The following is a 15,393-nucleotide window of genomic DNA, read 5'->3' on the forward strand; positions in this document are numbered from 1 at the left end:
TGGGAATTTTTAAAATATTCTTTTATTTACAAAAATAATCTTTGCAATTCTTGCTTTCCAGACATGTGACATGATGAAGGCAGAGTCACAATTAGAGAAATTCCTTCCTGTGACCTGAGTAACAGAAAGCCACTGGTATTAACATTCCCCCTTTACCCTGTTCCTGTTCCTTTATCACATTCCATCTCCACACTCCCTTCCTGCTTTGCAAGGTAATATGAAGGAGCACACAGGAGGGAAGTCTGTTCTCTATGTTATACCATGGCATTCAGCAGTGCTTGTGTCTAATTCTTGTGATTTTAGCAGCTTCTCCCTCATTCTCACTTCAATACTTACTACACCTTATAGGCTGGTGTCAAGATGCTTAGCAGGTACAGACACACTTTCAAGCCACTTTAACCCATACTTTTGTCACCGGAGGCCTGAAAATTCAACTCCATTCTCACTTTGCTTTGTATAACTCGTTCAGAGGTGGAAATTTTCCCTCCCCTCCCCTCGGGGTAGCTGTTACTAACTTTCTCCTCCCAACCACTTGTTAATGCTCTGTCATCCTTTAATTTTATTTCATTAAGTTACCTTTATTGAATTTGTTAGGTTGTGTATATATGGGCATCCATTGACTGCTATCTGAGTGCTTCTTAAGCAGGCACTGCTTTAGGCGTTTTACATTTATCAACACACTTATTCAGTGAGGTTAATACACTTACACAGAAGGAAGCAGATGTAAATGCAACGTAACTGGAGGCCGTGGAATCAGTCTGCTTAGCTTCACTGTTACCTTTACAAAATAGGTTCTCATATCACCTATGATGTACACTTCACTATCTCTAACCTCATCCTTAAATACTCTGCCCCTTGATGTCCCACCTCACCCCCTCATCCCACAGGCTGTCTATATTCCTCTCATTGTCTTCGAGTCCACCGCTACCAAGCCTTCACATCTTGTGTGTTTTCTCTGACACACTGGTGTCCTCTTCCTTCTGGAAATTTTCCTGTTAGCTGAAACGCTCCACCAGACTCTGGCCGCCTCTTACTGGGCGGCCAAGGCGCGTGCGCACCGCACCGCTTTGTAGCGCCACGGGGCCGGACTCCCAACAGCCCCCGCGCGCAGTGCAGGCTGGGGGAACATGGCCGCTTCCGGTCTCGGAGTCGGCCTGGCGCGGTGTTGACCGCGGGCTGCGGCCAGGTGCGCTCCTTCCTCTGCATCTCGCGCCGGCGGCCGCGGAGGGCGCAGCGGCCTCCAGTTCTCGCGCCATGGAGAAGAGCTCGAGCTGCGAGAGTCTCGGCGCGCAGCTCCCGGCGGCAAGGCTGCCCAGCGAGGACTCACTGTCCAGGTGAGGTCGGGGCGTGTGGGGACGGAGGCTGTGCGGTGCCGGGACAGGCCGGGAGCGAGTGTGGATGGAGATGCCAGGGCGTGCGGGAGGAGAGGCTGAGGCTGCTCCTGCGGGAGGGATGCCCGGGCACTCAGAGGAGAGACCTGGGCCTGGAGAGGCTGGACCCCGAAGAGAGGAAAAGCCACGGGCATCCTGTGAGGGTATGGAGAGCCCAGCGGAGCTGAGCTTCCTCCTCTGGGCTTTTGGTGTGAGAAGTGAAAATACAGTTTCTTTATGGCCACTGCCCCTCTAATCCCTGCTCATTTTCCGGTCGTGGATTTTGCTCCAGTTGTGTTTAAGGACGCAGCGTTTTTAACTTTATCAAGAGTTCAGTTGACCAGGGCGTGACATTTTTATTCTTCTGTTCTAATCACAGAGTTTGGGGTCCAGCTTATCACCAGACTAGAGGTCTTAGAGGACACTCTGAGACAAGCATGTTTAGATTTGAAATGGAGAGGGGACACAGCCTCACAGAGTCAGATTCTCAGCTTAAACATCAGTGACGTTACCAACACAACATACATTATACGTGGTGTCGGTTTGGAGCACTCTTCAATTAACTGTAGATAACAGCTTCATCATAGAAACTTGTTAGTTTAAATTTTAAGCTTAATGTAGGAAGACAGCCACAGGTGGTTCGAGTGTACAGGCAAGGTAGACTGTTATTTCTACTTACTGTGTTAAATGTATATCTAAATTATTTCAAGTTTTGTTTTGTTTGTCTACAAAGTACAAAGTACTACAAGCAAGTATTGGTGTTTGATTATGATAGCTCAGCTTTTTTCTGCCTGGTCACTCCAAAGTTGTACTTTGTTTTTTGTTTGTTTGTTTCTTTTTATACAGATGCTCAAATAAGAAATTATCTCATTTGCTTTCATATTCTCTAGAAAGTCATCTTTAATATTTCATAATGTATCACACAATTTCTTTCACCCAGTAGATTGATAAATGTATTACTATTTAAAACTGTCTTTTTGCATGTGTACTTGCATGAATTCATGTGTACCACATGCAGGGAGGAATCCAGGAGGTGAGATTCCCTTAAACTGGAGGACAGGCAGGTGTGACCCTCATGTGGATGCTGGAAACTCAATCCTGGTTCTCTGCCAAAGTAGCAAGTGCTCTCAACTGCTGAGAGCCATCTCTTCAACTCTGACTTAAATTTCTATTGAGTTTAGCTATGAGAATTATTTCTATTCGTTGGAGAGTGGAGATTATCTCAGTTTAGTAAAAACTTGAAGTTTATAACTGAGATTGATAAAACCCTAATGGCCTGAAATGCTTCTATGAGATGAATTTAGTTGAAATGCTGTGTTTGAATAGTTAATAACATAAATATGAAAATGAACATATGAATCATTTCAGGATCCTTTTTAAAATGTCATACATACTCTGTTAAAGTGGGTGAAAGGCTTTGGGAAGTGTAGCTTCTACTAAAAGTGTTTTGATGGATTGCACGAGTCATTTTAGAGATGTTGGTTTAACTCTGCCTTCTGTGTCAATATAGATCTGATATTTTTGGCTTCAAAAGACCTTTTTTTTTCTTTATACAACATTCAGAAGTTTCTAATCAACTGTAGTAAGCAGTGAGGGGTGAATCTTGCTTGGCATTGCCCTCTTTAGGCAGGTCCTGGGTACTCTGCACACATGTGGCTCCCTTTTCTAGGGTGCTGTGACAAAATTTACTTTATTTAACATCCTGGTCATCCAGCTGTTTCTGTAATTGTATTTTGTTGGTCTTTCTCTGATTCTTTGTTTAAGTTGAACTCTGGAATATAAATATTAATAAATACCTACTGTAGGCCGGTTGTGAAGGCTCAGATAGACCTGACCTTCAGCAGTGTCTGTAATATTTTACTACCTACATCTACTTTCCATCTTCCAGGCTTCCATTAAGCTTCCGGGCAACCTCGAGTTCATCCTCAGCTTACTTGTATGTGAAATCACGTGGACCCTATGTGGTCTTATTAATAGCATTTTTTTCTTTCCTTTTCTGTGCTCAGCCCTGTCTTTATTGAGCTTGTTAGGTCCTCATTTTTTCTTTTGATTACTTTGACTCCTATTTTCTAATTTTCCCTCTTAATCATTTTAATGTGTATTTTCTTTCTTCATATATCCTCAAGCTATAGCTATTCTGGGTAATACTTATGTCTCTGGCTATTTTGATATTATAAGTTGCTTTCTAGTTGATAAATTTATTAGCTTGCTTGGTCCATGTCCCATATTTATGCCTAACTTTCACTAACAAAGCAAGAGGGTGCATATATCCTGAAGGCCATTGCCATTCATGACTGCTTTTTTATGCCTCAGTCTGGTGAGTGCCATAATTATAGGTGGACACCATCTCTCCCACTCATCAACTTAATTGCATTTTTAAATTGTATGTTTTTCTTAAAGTTATCATCATTTGAAAATAATGAACCCTGGGTTACTGTTTGTGAGTTTTTACCATGATCTTAAGAAGCAAAGAGTTCCCAGATGCCTGAAGCATATTTTGTTGCAAAATCTCATCTGTGGTTTTAGCTTTAATGTCATTTGAAAGTGACATATTGGTAGGAAATATGTTTCTGTGTTTTTCCAGTAGTGATAGGTTTATATAAAAATCACATTCTTATGTATTCTCATTGTGACTTGTGGTGTGTTTTCTGAGGCAACTGGCCAGGACTAGTGTCAGAAGTTATAGATTCAGGACGAGGTGACTGACTGGCTGAATGTCTCCCTTGACATTGCTCTTATTGGCACAGAGTCTTGCACTGATTGTATTGGTAATCTAAAAATTATTTTGAATTTCATTATTTCTAGATCCTCAAAGAACTTTAATATTTTCTTATTTAAGACCCAATATTATTATGAACTCACCAGCACTTGTATCAAGATTTTTTTGTGTGTGTGTGTTCCCCTGGCTGTCCTGGAACTTGCTTTGTAGATCAAGCTGGCCTAGGATCAAAAGATAGACCTGCCTCTGCCTCCCAAGAGCTGGAATTAAGCGTGGCTGGGATTCAGCCACCACCGCAGCCTTACTGTCATGGTTTTGCTCAAGTGTGAGAGTCAGTGCTGAGATTAAAGCTGCGTTTGGGCTTTCTATACCTTTTCCTTCTTAAATTTCAGCTTTAGAGGAAAATTTTCTGAGTATTTATTATTTGCAGCTGTGGATAACATAGTCAAAAGTATAAACTCTAAGACTTTTCCTAATAAGATACATTACAGTAAGATTATATTTATAAAAAGTAGAACAATGGAAAAATTCTATGAGAGCATAAATAAACCAAACCAAAGTAACATGAATTGTACCCAAGGGAAGGAAATAACTGCAGGGCACTAATGTCCAGAAGGCAGGAAGTTTATTTTGGAAAGCTGCCAAATTAATGCTATTGTATTAAAAACAACCAGGGCCTAAGATTGCATGTGATTTAGGGTTTTGAATAGTGGAAATTCTCCAGATTCTAGTGTGGAGTGTTTTCCATTTTTTAGGGAAAATGGCTTTGAATATGTAAAGTACTTGCTATCCTTATGCCTTGTAATTAGGTGAAATAAATGGCTAAATGCTAATTAAGGACTTGGAATGATTTTATAAGACTGATTCCTGCAGGAAGCAGGTTAAAGATGGAGCTCTAAAAAGTGATGATGTTGGGGCTGGAGAGATGGCTCAGTAGTTAAGAGCACTGGCTATTCTTCCAGAGGTCCTGAGTTCAGTTCCCAGCAACTGCATGGTGGTGGCTCACAGCCATCTGTAATGGGATCAGATGCCCTCTTCTTGTGTCTGAAGACCTCTACAGTGTTCTCATATACATAAAGTAAGTAAATAATGTGATGATGTCAGAAGGTTCCTGATACTCAGAGTATAAGAGGCTGTGGAAGATGCCCTCCTAGTGGAGACAATCATAATTTTAGTCCCCCTATCCTCATAGCTAACTGGGCTTAATTTCTCCCACTGTGATGGGAGACCTCTGAAAGAGCAAGCTGCTCAGCACCCAAGGTGGGAACCACTTTCCTTCACAGACTATTGCTACTGTGAATAACCTTGAGCTCTTTGAATACTTTTTAGTCTAGATCAAGTTATGACAGATACTGGGCTTTAAATATAAAAAAAATGAACTTTAAAAATATGCTTTAGAATAACCACACCACCCATCTAAAAACTGGTATGTGAAAATTTCTTATTTTTTTTTAAGTTAGGTTTTGTGTATGTGCAGCTGTGCCCTCCCCATGTGTTCATGTGTGTATAGGTGCACAGCTGTGTTTGTGCTTTTATGTACTGAATTGTTGCCTAGTTCCCAGGTGTTATATTTCTATTGATATTTTAGATATGTTTCACAAGTCTCATGATGGAATCCAGGGCATCGTGAGTGCTAGCTAGGTAAGTAGTGATCCATTGAGTTCCACCTAAAGTTGGAATTAGGCTTAGAGTACAACAGAAAACCTGGACTGACAGTGACTGGAAACAACAGGTTTTTTTCTTTTCTCACATAAAAGCCCACAGAGGTAATGCAGTTGTGATGTAGTGGATCTGAGTACCAAGGATACAAATTCTTCATGTGTTGAGATTCCAAAGTTACTGTATTAGCCAACATTGCAGTTAGAGCCTGACATTGAAATTTCAGGTAGAGTGACAGTTCTTCTCTTTAGAAGACATGCTTTTGGAGATGATAGGTTGCTTTAAACATACTGTCTAGTTGCCTCTTGCATGGAACTATGGCCATGGCTAGCTGTAAGGCACTCTAGGATAATAAGCTCTGTAGGCTCTAAGACTTTGTGCTAAGGCAAAGCTTGGAGGTTTTGGCTTAAGGAATAAGAGAAAAAGAGAGACAGATAGTATAGGATACAGGCAGTAGATTCTTCCAGACACAAATTAACCATTTAAAAGCAAGAAACATGTTCCTGTGTTGCTCATGTAAGCTGGAGATGCCTCTGGTTGCCAGGCAGTAGTAACAATAGAAAATGAGCTGTGGTGTATTGTAACAAACCAAGAGACTTGCCAGCACCTTCAACCCCAAGGTAAACACTGTGCTTTGTGTATGGCTTTGGCTTTGTTTTTTTAATAGTCATAATCTTAGAGTCTAAAATGAAAGTGGTACTTAGTACCCAGGAAGAGTTGGGCAAGAAGGGATCAAAGAATAGGCAGCTATGCTGCACTTCGATTTCCGAGAGCTCGGATCGCAGGGCAAGGTAGTGGGAGTTGTGGTCTTTCCATCTACTGCTTCCTCCTCTCCAGTTCCAAACCCTCTGTCCACATATTTTTATCTCTAGATGAGAAATAAACCTGATCATCTTTAAGCTATGTTAGTTTATCAGTACTTCTGTCAACATTGTTTGTCTTTCATTCTGCCCTAAAACATTAAAAATCCAGAGAAATCAATGTTGTATGAATTCTGTATTACCTAACTTAAATATTTCTTAAACTTGGGGAAAACGTCTTCTGTATGGTATGTGTGTATGTATGTTGTGAGTGTGTGTGGATGTGTATGTAGACACATGTATACTATAGTGTGTGTGGATGTGTGTGTGTAAGTCAAGACAGCCTTGGGTGTTGGTCTTTGCCTTCTACCTTGTCTGAGGCAAGGTCTCTTTCGATTGCTGCTGCACGTGCCAGATTGGCTAAACCCTGAGCTGTCCTAGACTCTCCCCTGTCACCACCCATCTAGCTCTAGGAATACAGGAATTACAGATGGCCCTGACTTTATGTGATATGAACTGGGGATATGAACTCGCCTGCCCATACTTGAAGCAGATGCTTAACCCACCGAAACATCTTCCCATTCCTAACTTAAATATTTTAAGAGTATGACTTCAAACATAAGGAGTTAAATATTTGGGAGTGAGTAGCTAAGTGTTCTGTGGATTGATAGGAACACTGTTCATCAGGCTGTAGGGTTCCACAGATACAAATAACAAATCTGTCCATCTGTCCTACTTCCTCATCCTGCAGGATTCCTTTTTCTGATGACAGAAAATGAATGCTTGCTCAAGCACTTATGTGTCTCACTTCGAGTTTGTGCTTCTGTAAAAAGGATAGTAATTGACTTGTGACAGGCCAGTTACTGTGAGTCATAATTTTCTGACCTAAGCAAAGATGCCTGCCTGTAAAGGTCAAAAGTAAAATTAATCAGTCTTCTTTTCCTAATATTAAAAAAGCATTTATTTCATCTTATCGAAGGGAGCAACAAAAATAGAAATACCCAGGGTAAATTTTGCTTGTCATGTGATAGTTGTTACAGCAAAGTTAATAGGCATAATAAATACAGTGTAATGTAAATAATAGCACCGAATGTTTGTTGTGGGCTTACTCTGTGTGTGCTGAGTTCAGGTGATACTAAGTTACTTATGGGCTTTTCTCACATAAGCCTGTATAAGCTAGACAGTATTAAATTTCCTGTTTTACGGGTAAGAAAGTTGAAGATTAGCCTGGACTGATATTGGAGACCAAGTCTCTTTGACTTCAGGGTCTGTGTGTGACACAAAAATGGAGGTGCCTGGGGTCCAGGCAGCCTTGCAGTTAGAGAGCACTTCCTGCACAGATTGATGCCGGCTCAGATGGCTGTTCTTCTTGACAAGGCATGTTATGGAGCTGAGAATTTCTTTCAGCTCTGAGCAATTTGTTTTTCATACAGAAAGAAAGATGACTGGTGGTGCGTAGTTTTCATTTACAAAGAGAGTTTGATGTTTTGAAGATCACATGAATCATGCAAGTAAAGATTTTTCCCTCCTTCTCTGCCCCTCAGATTTTGCACAGTCATTTAGAATTCTTAATTCCAGGGCTCATTCATTCAGTATCTGAACCCCCTAAGTTCCTTTGTGTTTGTTTACAGTTAATATGTTAAGAACCATTGACATTTGAAGATCATCAGAAGTGAAGATAAAACATCTCAAAAATTATAATGTAAGTGAATGGGAAACTGCAAAAAAATGGACAGAAATTAACATTGCCAGTAATATTCTTGGAATCCGATATCCCAAATAAAATTTGTGCACGAGTAACCAGTGACTTCAGACTTTAATCTCAATTCCAAATTCCAGTCAAGAACATCCTGTGATTTCTTCTACCTGGGGAAAACAGTCATTACGTTTTAGTCACCTAGTAATTTTCCCTTTGACTTTGAGGCATGGGGGTGCTTCTGTGTACTTCCTCCCTTTTCCCCCATAGGACTTTGAAGTTTGTTAGGAGAACAGGATGAATAGGGTACAGATTATATTTATGTGGAGACTGTTTTCTGGTAGCAGATCTGCTATGTGGCTTATGTTTCTACCATTTTGTATCTCTCAGTCATAAAGAGCGCAGAGAGATGCAAGCCTTCTCCTTCCTTTTCCTGCCTGCTCTTTTCATCTCTCTGTTTCCTTCCATGTTGCCAAGTATTCACTATGTCTTGTACTCTATGCACTGGAACCAGCATTTTAATTAATTCACTCAGTAATTACCAACTCTGAGTTGGAGATTTCACGGGTCATGCTGCAGTTTTTTGTTTGCTAGACAGCCTCACTGTGCTTCATGTTTATAAGCCCTTCCTCTGTCCCACATTTTAATATCATAACCAGTTCACCATTGTACCTGGAAAAACCTAAAAGCCACAGCTGTATCATTTACCTGAAGACGGCATGCTGTTTCCTAGTCTTTAGCCTGAAGTATGGCTGATACTGATTTTTAAATCATTGGGTAAGGAAAGCACTTTTTTTTTGTTTTTGTTTTTGTTTTTTTTAAATTTAGGACATCTCTATTCCTGTGTGGATTAAATTTTCTATGATTCTGAAGTTCTGTTTTTAGTGTCTGTGTGGGAGGTGCTGGCTAGCTGTGTCAGAGCAGCTTGACTTTATTATGTATGGAACCTGATGTTTAACACACCAAACCATAGATCTTGCCATTGAAATTAACTTATATTTGTAATATATTATGAATATTTTTTTCTTTTTTTTTCTTTTTTTTTTGGTTTTTCGAGACAGGGTTTCTCTGTATAGCCCTGGCTGTCCTGGAGCTCACTCTGTAGACCAGGCTGGCCTCGAACTCAGAAATTCGCCTGCCTCTGCCTCCCAAGTGCTGGGATTAAAGGTGTGCGCCACCACTGCCCAGCAAATATTTTTAATAAGTAAGGGTATTTATTAAAAAAATCATAAGTAATATTTTGAACCATATGTTTTGAATTAACTATATTATTGCACGTATTTTATATTGTATCTCATAGTTCCTGAATTATATCTTGTATTAGTAAGTGAAGTTAGCCCACTTTTAAAAACATATCCTATGATATTGGAATTATTAGAAAGTGGGTTGTAAACTGTTACAACTCAGTTTCTGAGTGTTTTGAGGTATGTCTTAGTTAAAGGATGCTTTTCACATGTTATTTTCTTTATGATGTGGGAGACCAAACCGAGGCTCTCAATGCACAAAGTGTTGCTTGTCAGTAGTCATTCATCTGTACAGATACCAGTACCATTGCCATTGGTTTTGTAACCACAGGGTCAAAGTTGCAAATAGATCATCTCCAAAATGAGACTTAGTCTGAAAATGTAGCTCAGTTGTAGAGCCTGTGTTTGGTATTCAAGTTCTGGCATTATAGCAGGAAAAAGAAAGAAAAAGAGGACTTTATTATGTGCTGTTAATTCCCCACCAAAGGAATTTAGTTAAGAAGTTTCATACATGCTGAAAGATATGTTAGAGTGACACTATATTTGTATGATGATGTGAAATGTTTTGAAAACTAGAATGTCACAGCTGTAACTGTTACCTACAAAGTTGCCTTATTATTTAACTGTATATGCTTGCCATTAATTTTAGCTTAAAATCCGAATGAAGAATATAAATTCTGATCACTTGACTTGTTATTTCTTGTGCTCAGATTTTATTCAGTTGTTAAGCGTATGTTATTGTTACACAAGTAGCCTAAATGTCTCTTTCATTGTGTCAGAGTCTGTGATAGTTAGTGTCATCTACTTGAGGATATAGAATCACCTGGGATAGGGGCCTCTGGATATGCCTGTGGGGAATTATCTTGATTATATTATTCCATGTGGGAGGAAAACCTATCTTAATAGTGGTTGGGATCATTCTCTGGGCAAGGGAATATTGATTACACAGAACAGAGAAAGCGAGCTGAGCATTAGTGCATTCGTCTCTGCTTCTTGACTGTGGGTGTGAGTAACCAACTGTCTCAGTGACTTTCCCTGAGGATGTGAGTAGCCAGCGGTTTCATACTCCTGCTGCTGTAACTTCCTCACCATGATGGGCTTCACCCTTGAGTTGTAAGTTGAAATAAACTCTTTCTTCCTTAAGTTGTCCCAGCAATAGGAAAAGAAACTAGAACAGAGTCTTAGTGATCAATCCAGATTATCACCTTGAGTACATGAAATGTTCAAGGGTACTGTATTAGAAGACTTCCTTCAGCAGAAATTCATGGAAGGAAATGATTAGCAAATAAATGGTCACTGATCTTTTCAGTGTCGCCACACTTACTAATAAGCATGCAGATAGGTTTTTATAGTTCAAAGCTGTTTTGCTTATGCAGTCTGAGGTTCCCAAGAGAGTCCTGATTTGATAGATAGATAGACCCAAACATTTCCAGTGTCCTTGCTAATAAAAAATGGAGCTGGAATTTGGATTTTCACCTAAATGCTCTACTGTCTTTACTCTCAATTTAAGTTATAGTATAGAAGTGGTAAAAGTTCACAGGGTGTACATTTTGTTGATTAAAGAAAATTTATGTTGGAGAGTTGATGACAGCTCATCTTATGCAGTCAGTTCAGTTAAGTCTAATTACAGTTTCTCACTTCATCTATGCCTTCCCTTTCTCTTTATTCATTTTAAATACTTCTGGGGGAGAGGTGGACATTGCTCAGTCCTGTCATAAAAATAGAGAAAAAACTGACAAACGCAAGAAAGAAGTAATGATGTCATGGACTGTTATTTCTGCACCCAGCCAGTCTGCTATTTAGAGAACAGTGTTCAGAAGTATAGCTCCATACCATTGGCAGGAATCCATGAGTGATAACTTAGGTATTTAACTTTTCCAGGGTAGGAAGAGAATGGGGTATGGTCTGGGCTTTCTTAGTGGCTTGCTGACAGGGAAAGAAACAAATGCAACCCAACTCCACTTCTTTACCTTCATCTGAGACTTTGGAGTCTGTGTGGAAAGTGAGTTAATTGGTAGGACAATGACATGTACAGTAATAGTTGTGTTTGTCATTTTAAAATACTTGCATAGTCTAAGGAATGGCATCAATTTATTTAATAATAATGAATTCACATTTGCAGGTAGCATGAGAAGATTACAAGAGTCATGTAGCGGTGAGTTTAAACTACTCTGCTTTATGCTCCCTGTGGGTCATGCTTATAGCCACCCTCCAGCAGCTCTTTAGATCCACGAACAAAAGGCACATACACATTAGCTTATTTTTGAAAAGCTTTAGCTACTCAAAGGCTGAGCATGTCTAATCATCCTGTGGCTAGCATACTTTCCCTCTGGTACTCCTGGCTCAACTACCTTCTAAATCTGATTTTTTTAACTTTGCTACCCTGTTACTTTCTGTGAGGCCCACTGGTCTTTGCTGCCCAAGACACTTCTGGGGCTGCTTTCCCTTTCCATCTATATTCTGGATGATCTTCCCTCTGCAGCTCTAAATCTGATCAGTCTCTATCCCTCCAATCACGGTGATTCTGCCTCTGAGCAAATCTAAGGCTCCTGCACCGTCTCCCTTTGCATAGCCATTGGCCACTGGCATCTTTATTTTTAAAAGTACAAGGCCTGGACCCAGTCCTTTATAGCTGTTGTTATAAACTATCTAAGATGTTTAAGCCTGTGAGTTAAGGGCCAGATAGTAAATTCTTGGCTCTGAGTTCATTGCTAGGGTGTTTGCAAGATATTTTTATTTAGAAATAGCTGAGAGTAGTTAACGGACAACAGTCCAGATTACTTTACGTAGATAGTTTTCAAAACCATCAGAAATCCACGGAATGTGACATTTAATGTTGTTATTTTGTTGTTGAGACATATCTGCTCCTAGCAGTTTCCCTTTTTGTGGATTCAAAGAAGCAACTGAGCATCTCTACCTCTAGGTAAGGTAGTACATTGTGGCTAGGTGGCCACTGGACAGAAATTGCCTATTTCTCCTGCAGACCTGTACCATCCTTGAGAGGACACAAGTTACAGGTTAGGACACCTTAGTTCTGCTGAGACAGAATAGGTTAGTCCTCAGTAATTCCTGTTTTTCAAGGTCTGTCAGATGATCCTGGGCCAGAAAGCTGAAGACTGATGCTCCACCTTTCTTACATACTCGGGCTGTACAGGAAGACAGCTGCCTCTACAATTTGTCTTAGTTCTGGGAGCTGTTTTAGGCTTCCTATATTTTCAGATAATATTGGTCGTCTTGTATTTCTGACGGGGTTGAAAGACTAGTTAATAGTCTCATAGCCAACCCAGGTTCTTTAGCAGTGAGAGAATATATTTGAGAAGATAGTTTTCAGACAGTATACAAACTAACCAGGACACAACATAGGATTTATAAGCCTTTTTTAAGTTAGGGTAGATAACAGAGTGTTCTATTTAATTGACAAAAATGATGGACTGGGTGTTAGGTGTATTTTGTACTTTATAAATTACAGAATGGTAATAGTTATACTCAGTTTATATCTGAGAGAAAAGTATTTTGTTTTTTTGTTTTTTTTTTTTTGTTTTTTTTAGTTGGATAGAAAAGGTGAGATGTGGCAGAAATTTCCCCTAATGAATAAAGATTTCAAGGGACCAATCAATGGGCAGTGGATAAAGAAGGTAGGTTGGGAGTTTTAGAGAGGAGAGAGATAGAAGAGATGGGAGAGAAGGAAAGAAGATGGAGGAAGAGAAAGATGATCCAGATTCAAGTATCTTATAAGGGATGGATAATTATAGGACAACTTGTCCCATCTAGTGGGGCAGCTTATATCAATATCAATTGGCTCTGAGTAAATTGTGTGAACATTTTGTGGAGTGAGAATTTACTGATATAAATCTGACTGATAAATTACAAGCTTTTAGAGTTTTGATTTTACCAGGGATTTGTGACAGCTAACCACAGGGGGTGGATGGCTGGGAATATGAGCAGAATCCACAGCAAGAGAATCTCGAGATGGGAGGTCATTGCAGAGGGCTAGCCATGGAGGTAGTGAGACCACTGGGGCTAGAGAGTAGACAGTGTTAGCATGGGATGGTGCCTTTTAAAATATTTCCTGCTAAAGACTGACAAGGACCTTCAGTGTTTGGACATGCAGACTCCTGATTGAATCAAAGAATTAGAACCAATCTCCAACAAAGTCAATTATTAAGATGTAAAGAGAGTCTGAAGAGATGGCTCAGAGGTCAAGAGCACTTGTTACTTCTACAGGAGACTCAGTTCTCAGCTCCTACATTGCAGTCCACAACTATCCATAACTCCAGTTTCAGGATGTCCAACACCTTCTTTTGACCTCTGCAGGCACTAGGCATGCATGTGGTGCACATATAATCATGCAAGCAAAAACACTCCCACAAAATAGAGTCTTGGTGCGCATGTGGTTTTGGTGCTTGCTGAAATCAGAAAGCTGTCCAGGTCAAAGCTTACCCTGCCAGTGACCCGAGATATTACTTGACAAATTTCACTTTAGAATATTTTTCTCCAGTTAGCTGATACATAAGGCAGTTTTCCTTGTAGGCCACACTCGTGAGTCTACTTAAGTACTAATTTAAACTGCTTGCTGAATATACATTGGTGAATAAAACAGATTTTGAGGAGTTATTTTAGGATGGCTGTGGCTGCTAGGTTCATGCTGAAGCTCAGGGGCCTCTGCTCCTGGCCTCAGCTCACCCTCTGTTGACATTTTGATTACAGTGCATTGGTGTTTATCAGTTTTGTTACACTTTTAAATATGACCTTTGCAAAACCATTCTGTGGGGGAGTGTCTTGTAAGCTGTTATGAGTATAAATTGGTTCAGATTTATGTTGGAATTAACAAATCACATGCACTGAATTGATCTGGAAATAAAATGATACTTACAATTTAACTCTGTGTCCCGGATGACCTGCTCGCTCTTCTTGGCATTTTCCAAAGTGCCAGTAATCACTAGCCACGGCTAGCAGGGCTCAGATCCATCTTGTTCTCTGAGTGAAGACTCTCATCTCTGTCAGTTCCCTTAGAAAACATCATTTCTGATACCTCTCTGATCCTTTAGATTGGTTAAGTTTAAGCACTAAAGCTGGCACAGCATTTAAAAAAGTGATTAAAGTGCACTAACTGTGTTCTGGTGAAGTTGTATTCTGTTTTGGAGACAGATATTCTGACAGTAAGGGTTTTGTTTTATGAAACACACTGCAGGCCTTTTATTATTTTTTTAAATAAATTTTTCAAGAGAATGACTAACAAGCACAAGCACATACAGTGCTTAGGAGGAACACTGCAGTCCATTGTGTGACTGTTGAGAGCAAAATTTGCATTCCTAGAAAAGCTTTCCTCCAATCAGAATTCAGAAGGCATTCTTTAATATTCATGGTCAGATGACATTAATAACCAGAAAACACTCTGAAAGTACCTCTTCGTTTCATGGGATATTCAACAAATTGAATCGACAGCGAGAAAAGCCACTTACTGCAACAACTGTGGTCAGCTGAGCCTGGGAGTAGAAGAAACATGGCTGATCCTGCATCCTCTTGAGACTTGTTTACTAGGAGTGTGAAAAGTAGGTGACACGTGTCTAACTTTCTGGGCTCTTTTGAGTTAAGCATGTATGATGGTAGTTAGGTTTGTGTCTAATTTTCACTTTTACAAGAAGTGTTTTATTGAATTGGAGTACTGGTTTAGGAGGAATCAGGATGAGCATCGGAATCTGTTACTGCTTAGACTCTATATTCTGTTTATTACTGTTGATTGCTGCCAAGTGACAATGTGACAAGAAAGTAGTGATGATTTTATTAACAGTCCTGCAAACCAGTGTTTCATAGACAAAAGTACCTTGCTGTTATTTTTGTTAAAAAGTACTGGTGGTGGTATACTTGGTAGTCCCAGGTGTGAATCCTCAAAATAGGTACCGAC

The 15,393-nt window shown here is 39.9% G+C and overlaps 1 protein-coding gene across 3 annotated transcripts in view; it reads left to right on the forward strand.

Annotated features, from left to right (window-relative positions):
* The first annotated feature begins 293 nt into the window (after positions 1–293).
* The window catches only part of Mtmr2 (myotubularin related protein 2), a 56,838-nt gene continuing 41,738 nt past the window's right edge, over positions 294–15,393 (forward strand). Inside the window, exons 1-3 of one of the 3 annotated variants that reach the window (XM_031345127.1) lie at positions 1,206–1,334; positions 8,180–8,250; positions 11,611–11,643. Coding sequence is in view for 1 of the 3 variants with exons in the window: in XM_031345125.1 (XP_031200985.1) it covers positions 1,255–1,334 (80 nt within the window). In the remaining 2 variants the exon portion in view is untranslated. Of the gene's footprint in view, positions 1,335–8,179; positions 8,251–11,610; positions 11,644–15,393 lie in introns of all 3 variants that reach the window. The other 2 variants (XM_031345126.1, XM_031345125.1) reach the window with 2 other exon arrangements.

The sequence above is a fragment of the Mastomys coucha genome, unplaced genomic scaffold, assembly GCF_008632895.1.
Source record: "Mastomys coucha isolate ucsf_1 unplaced genomic scaffold, UCSF_Mcou_1 pScaffold23, whole genome shotgun sequence".
In the NCBI taxonomy this organism is placed as follows: domain Eukaryota; kingdom Metazoa; phylum Chordata; class Mammalia; order Rodentia; family Muridae; genus Mastomys; species Mastomys coucha.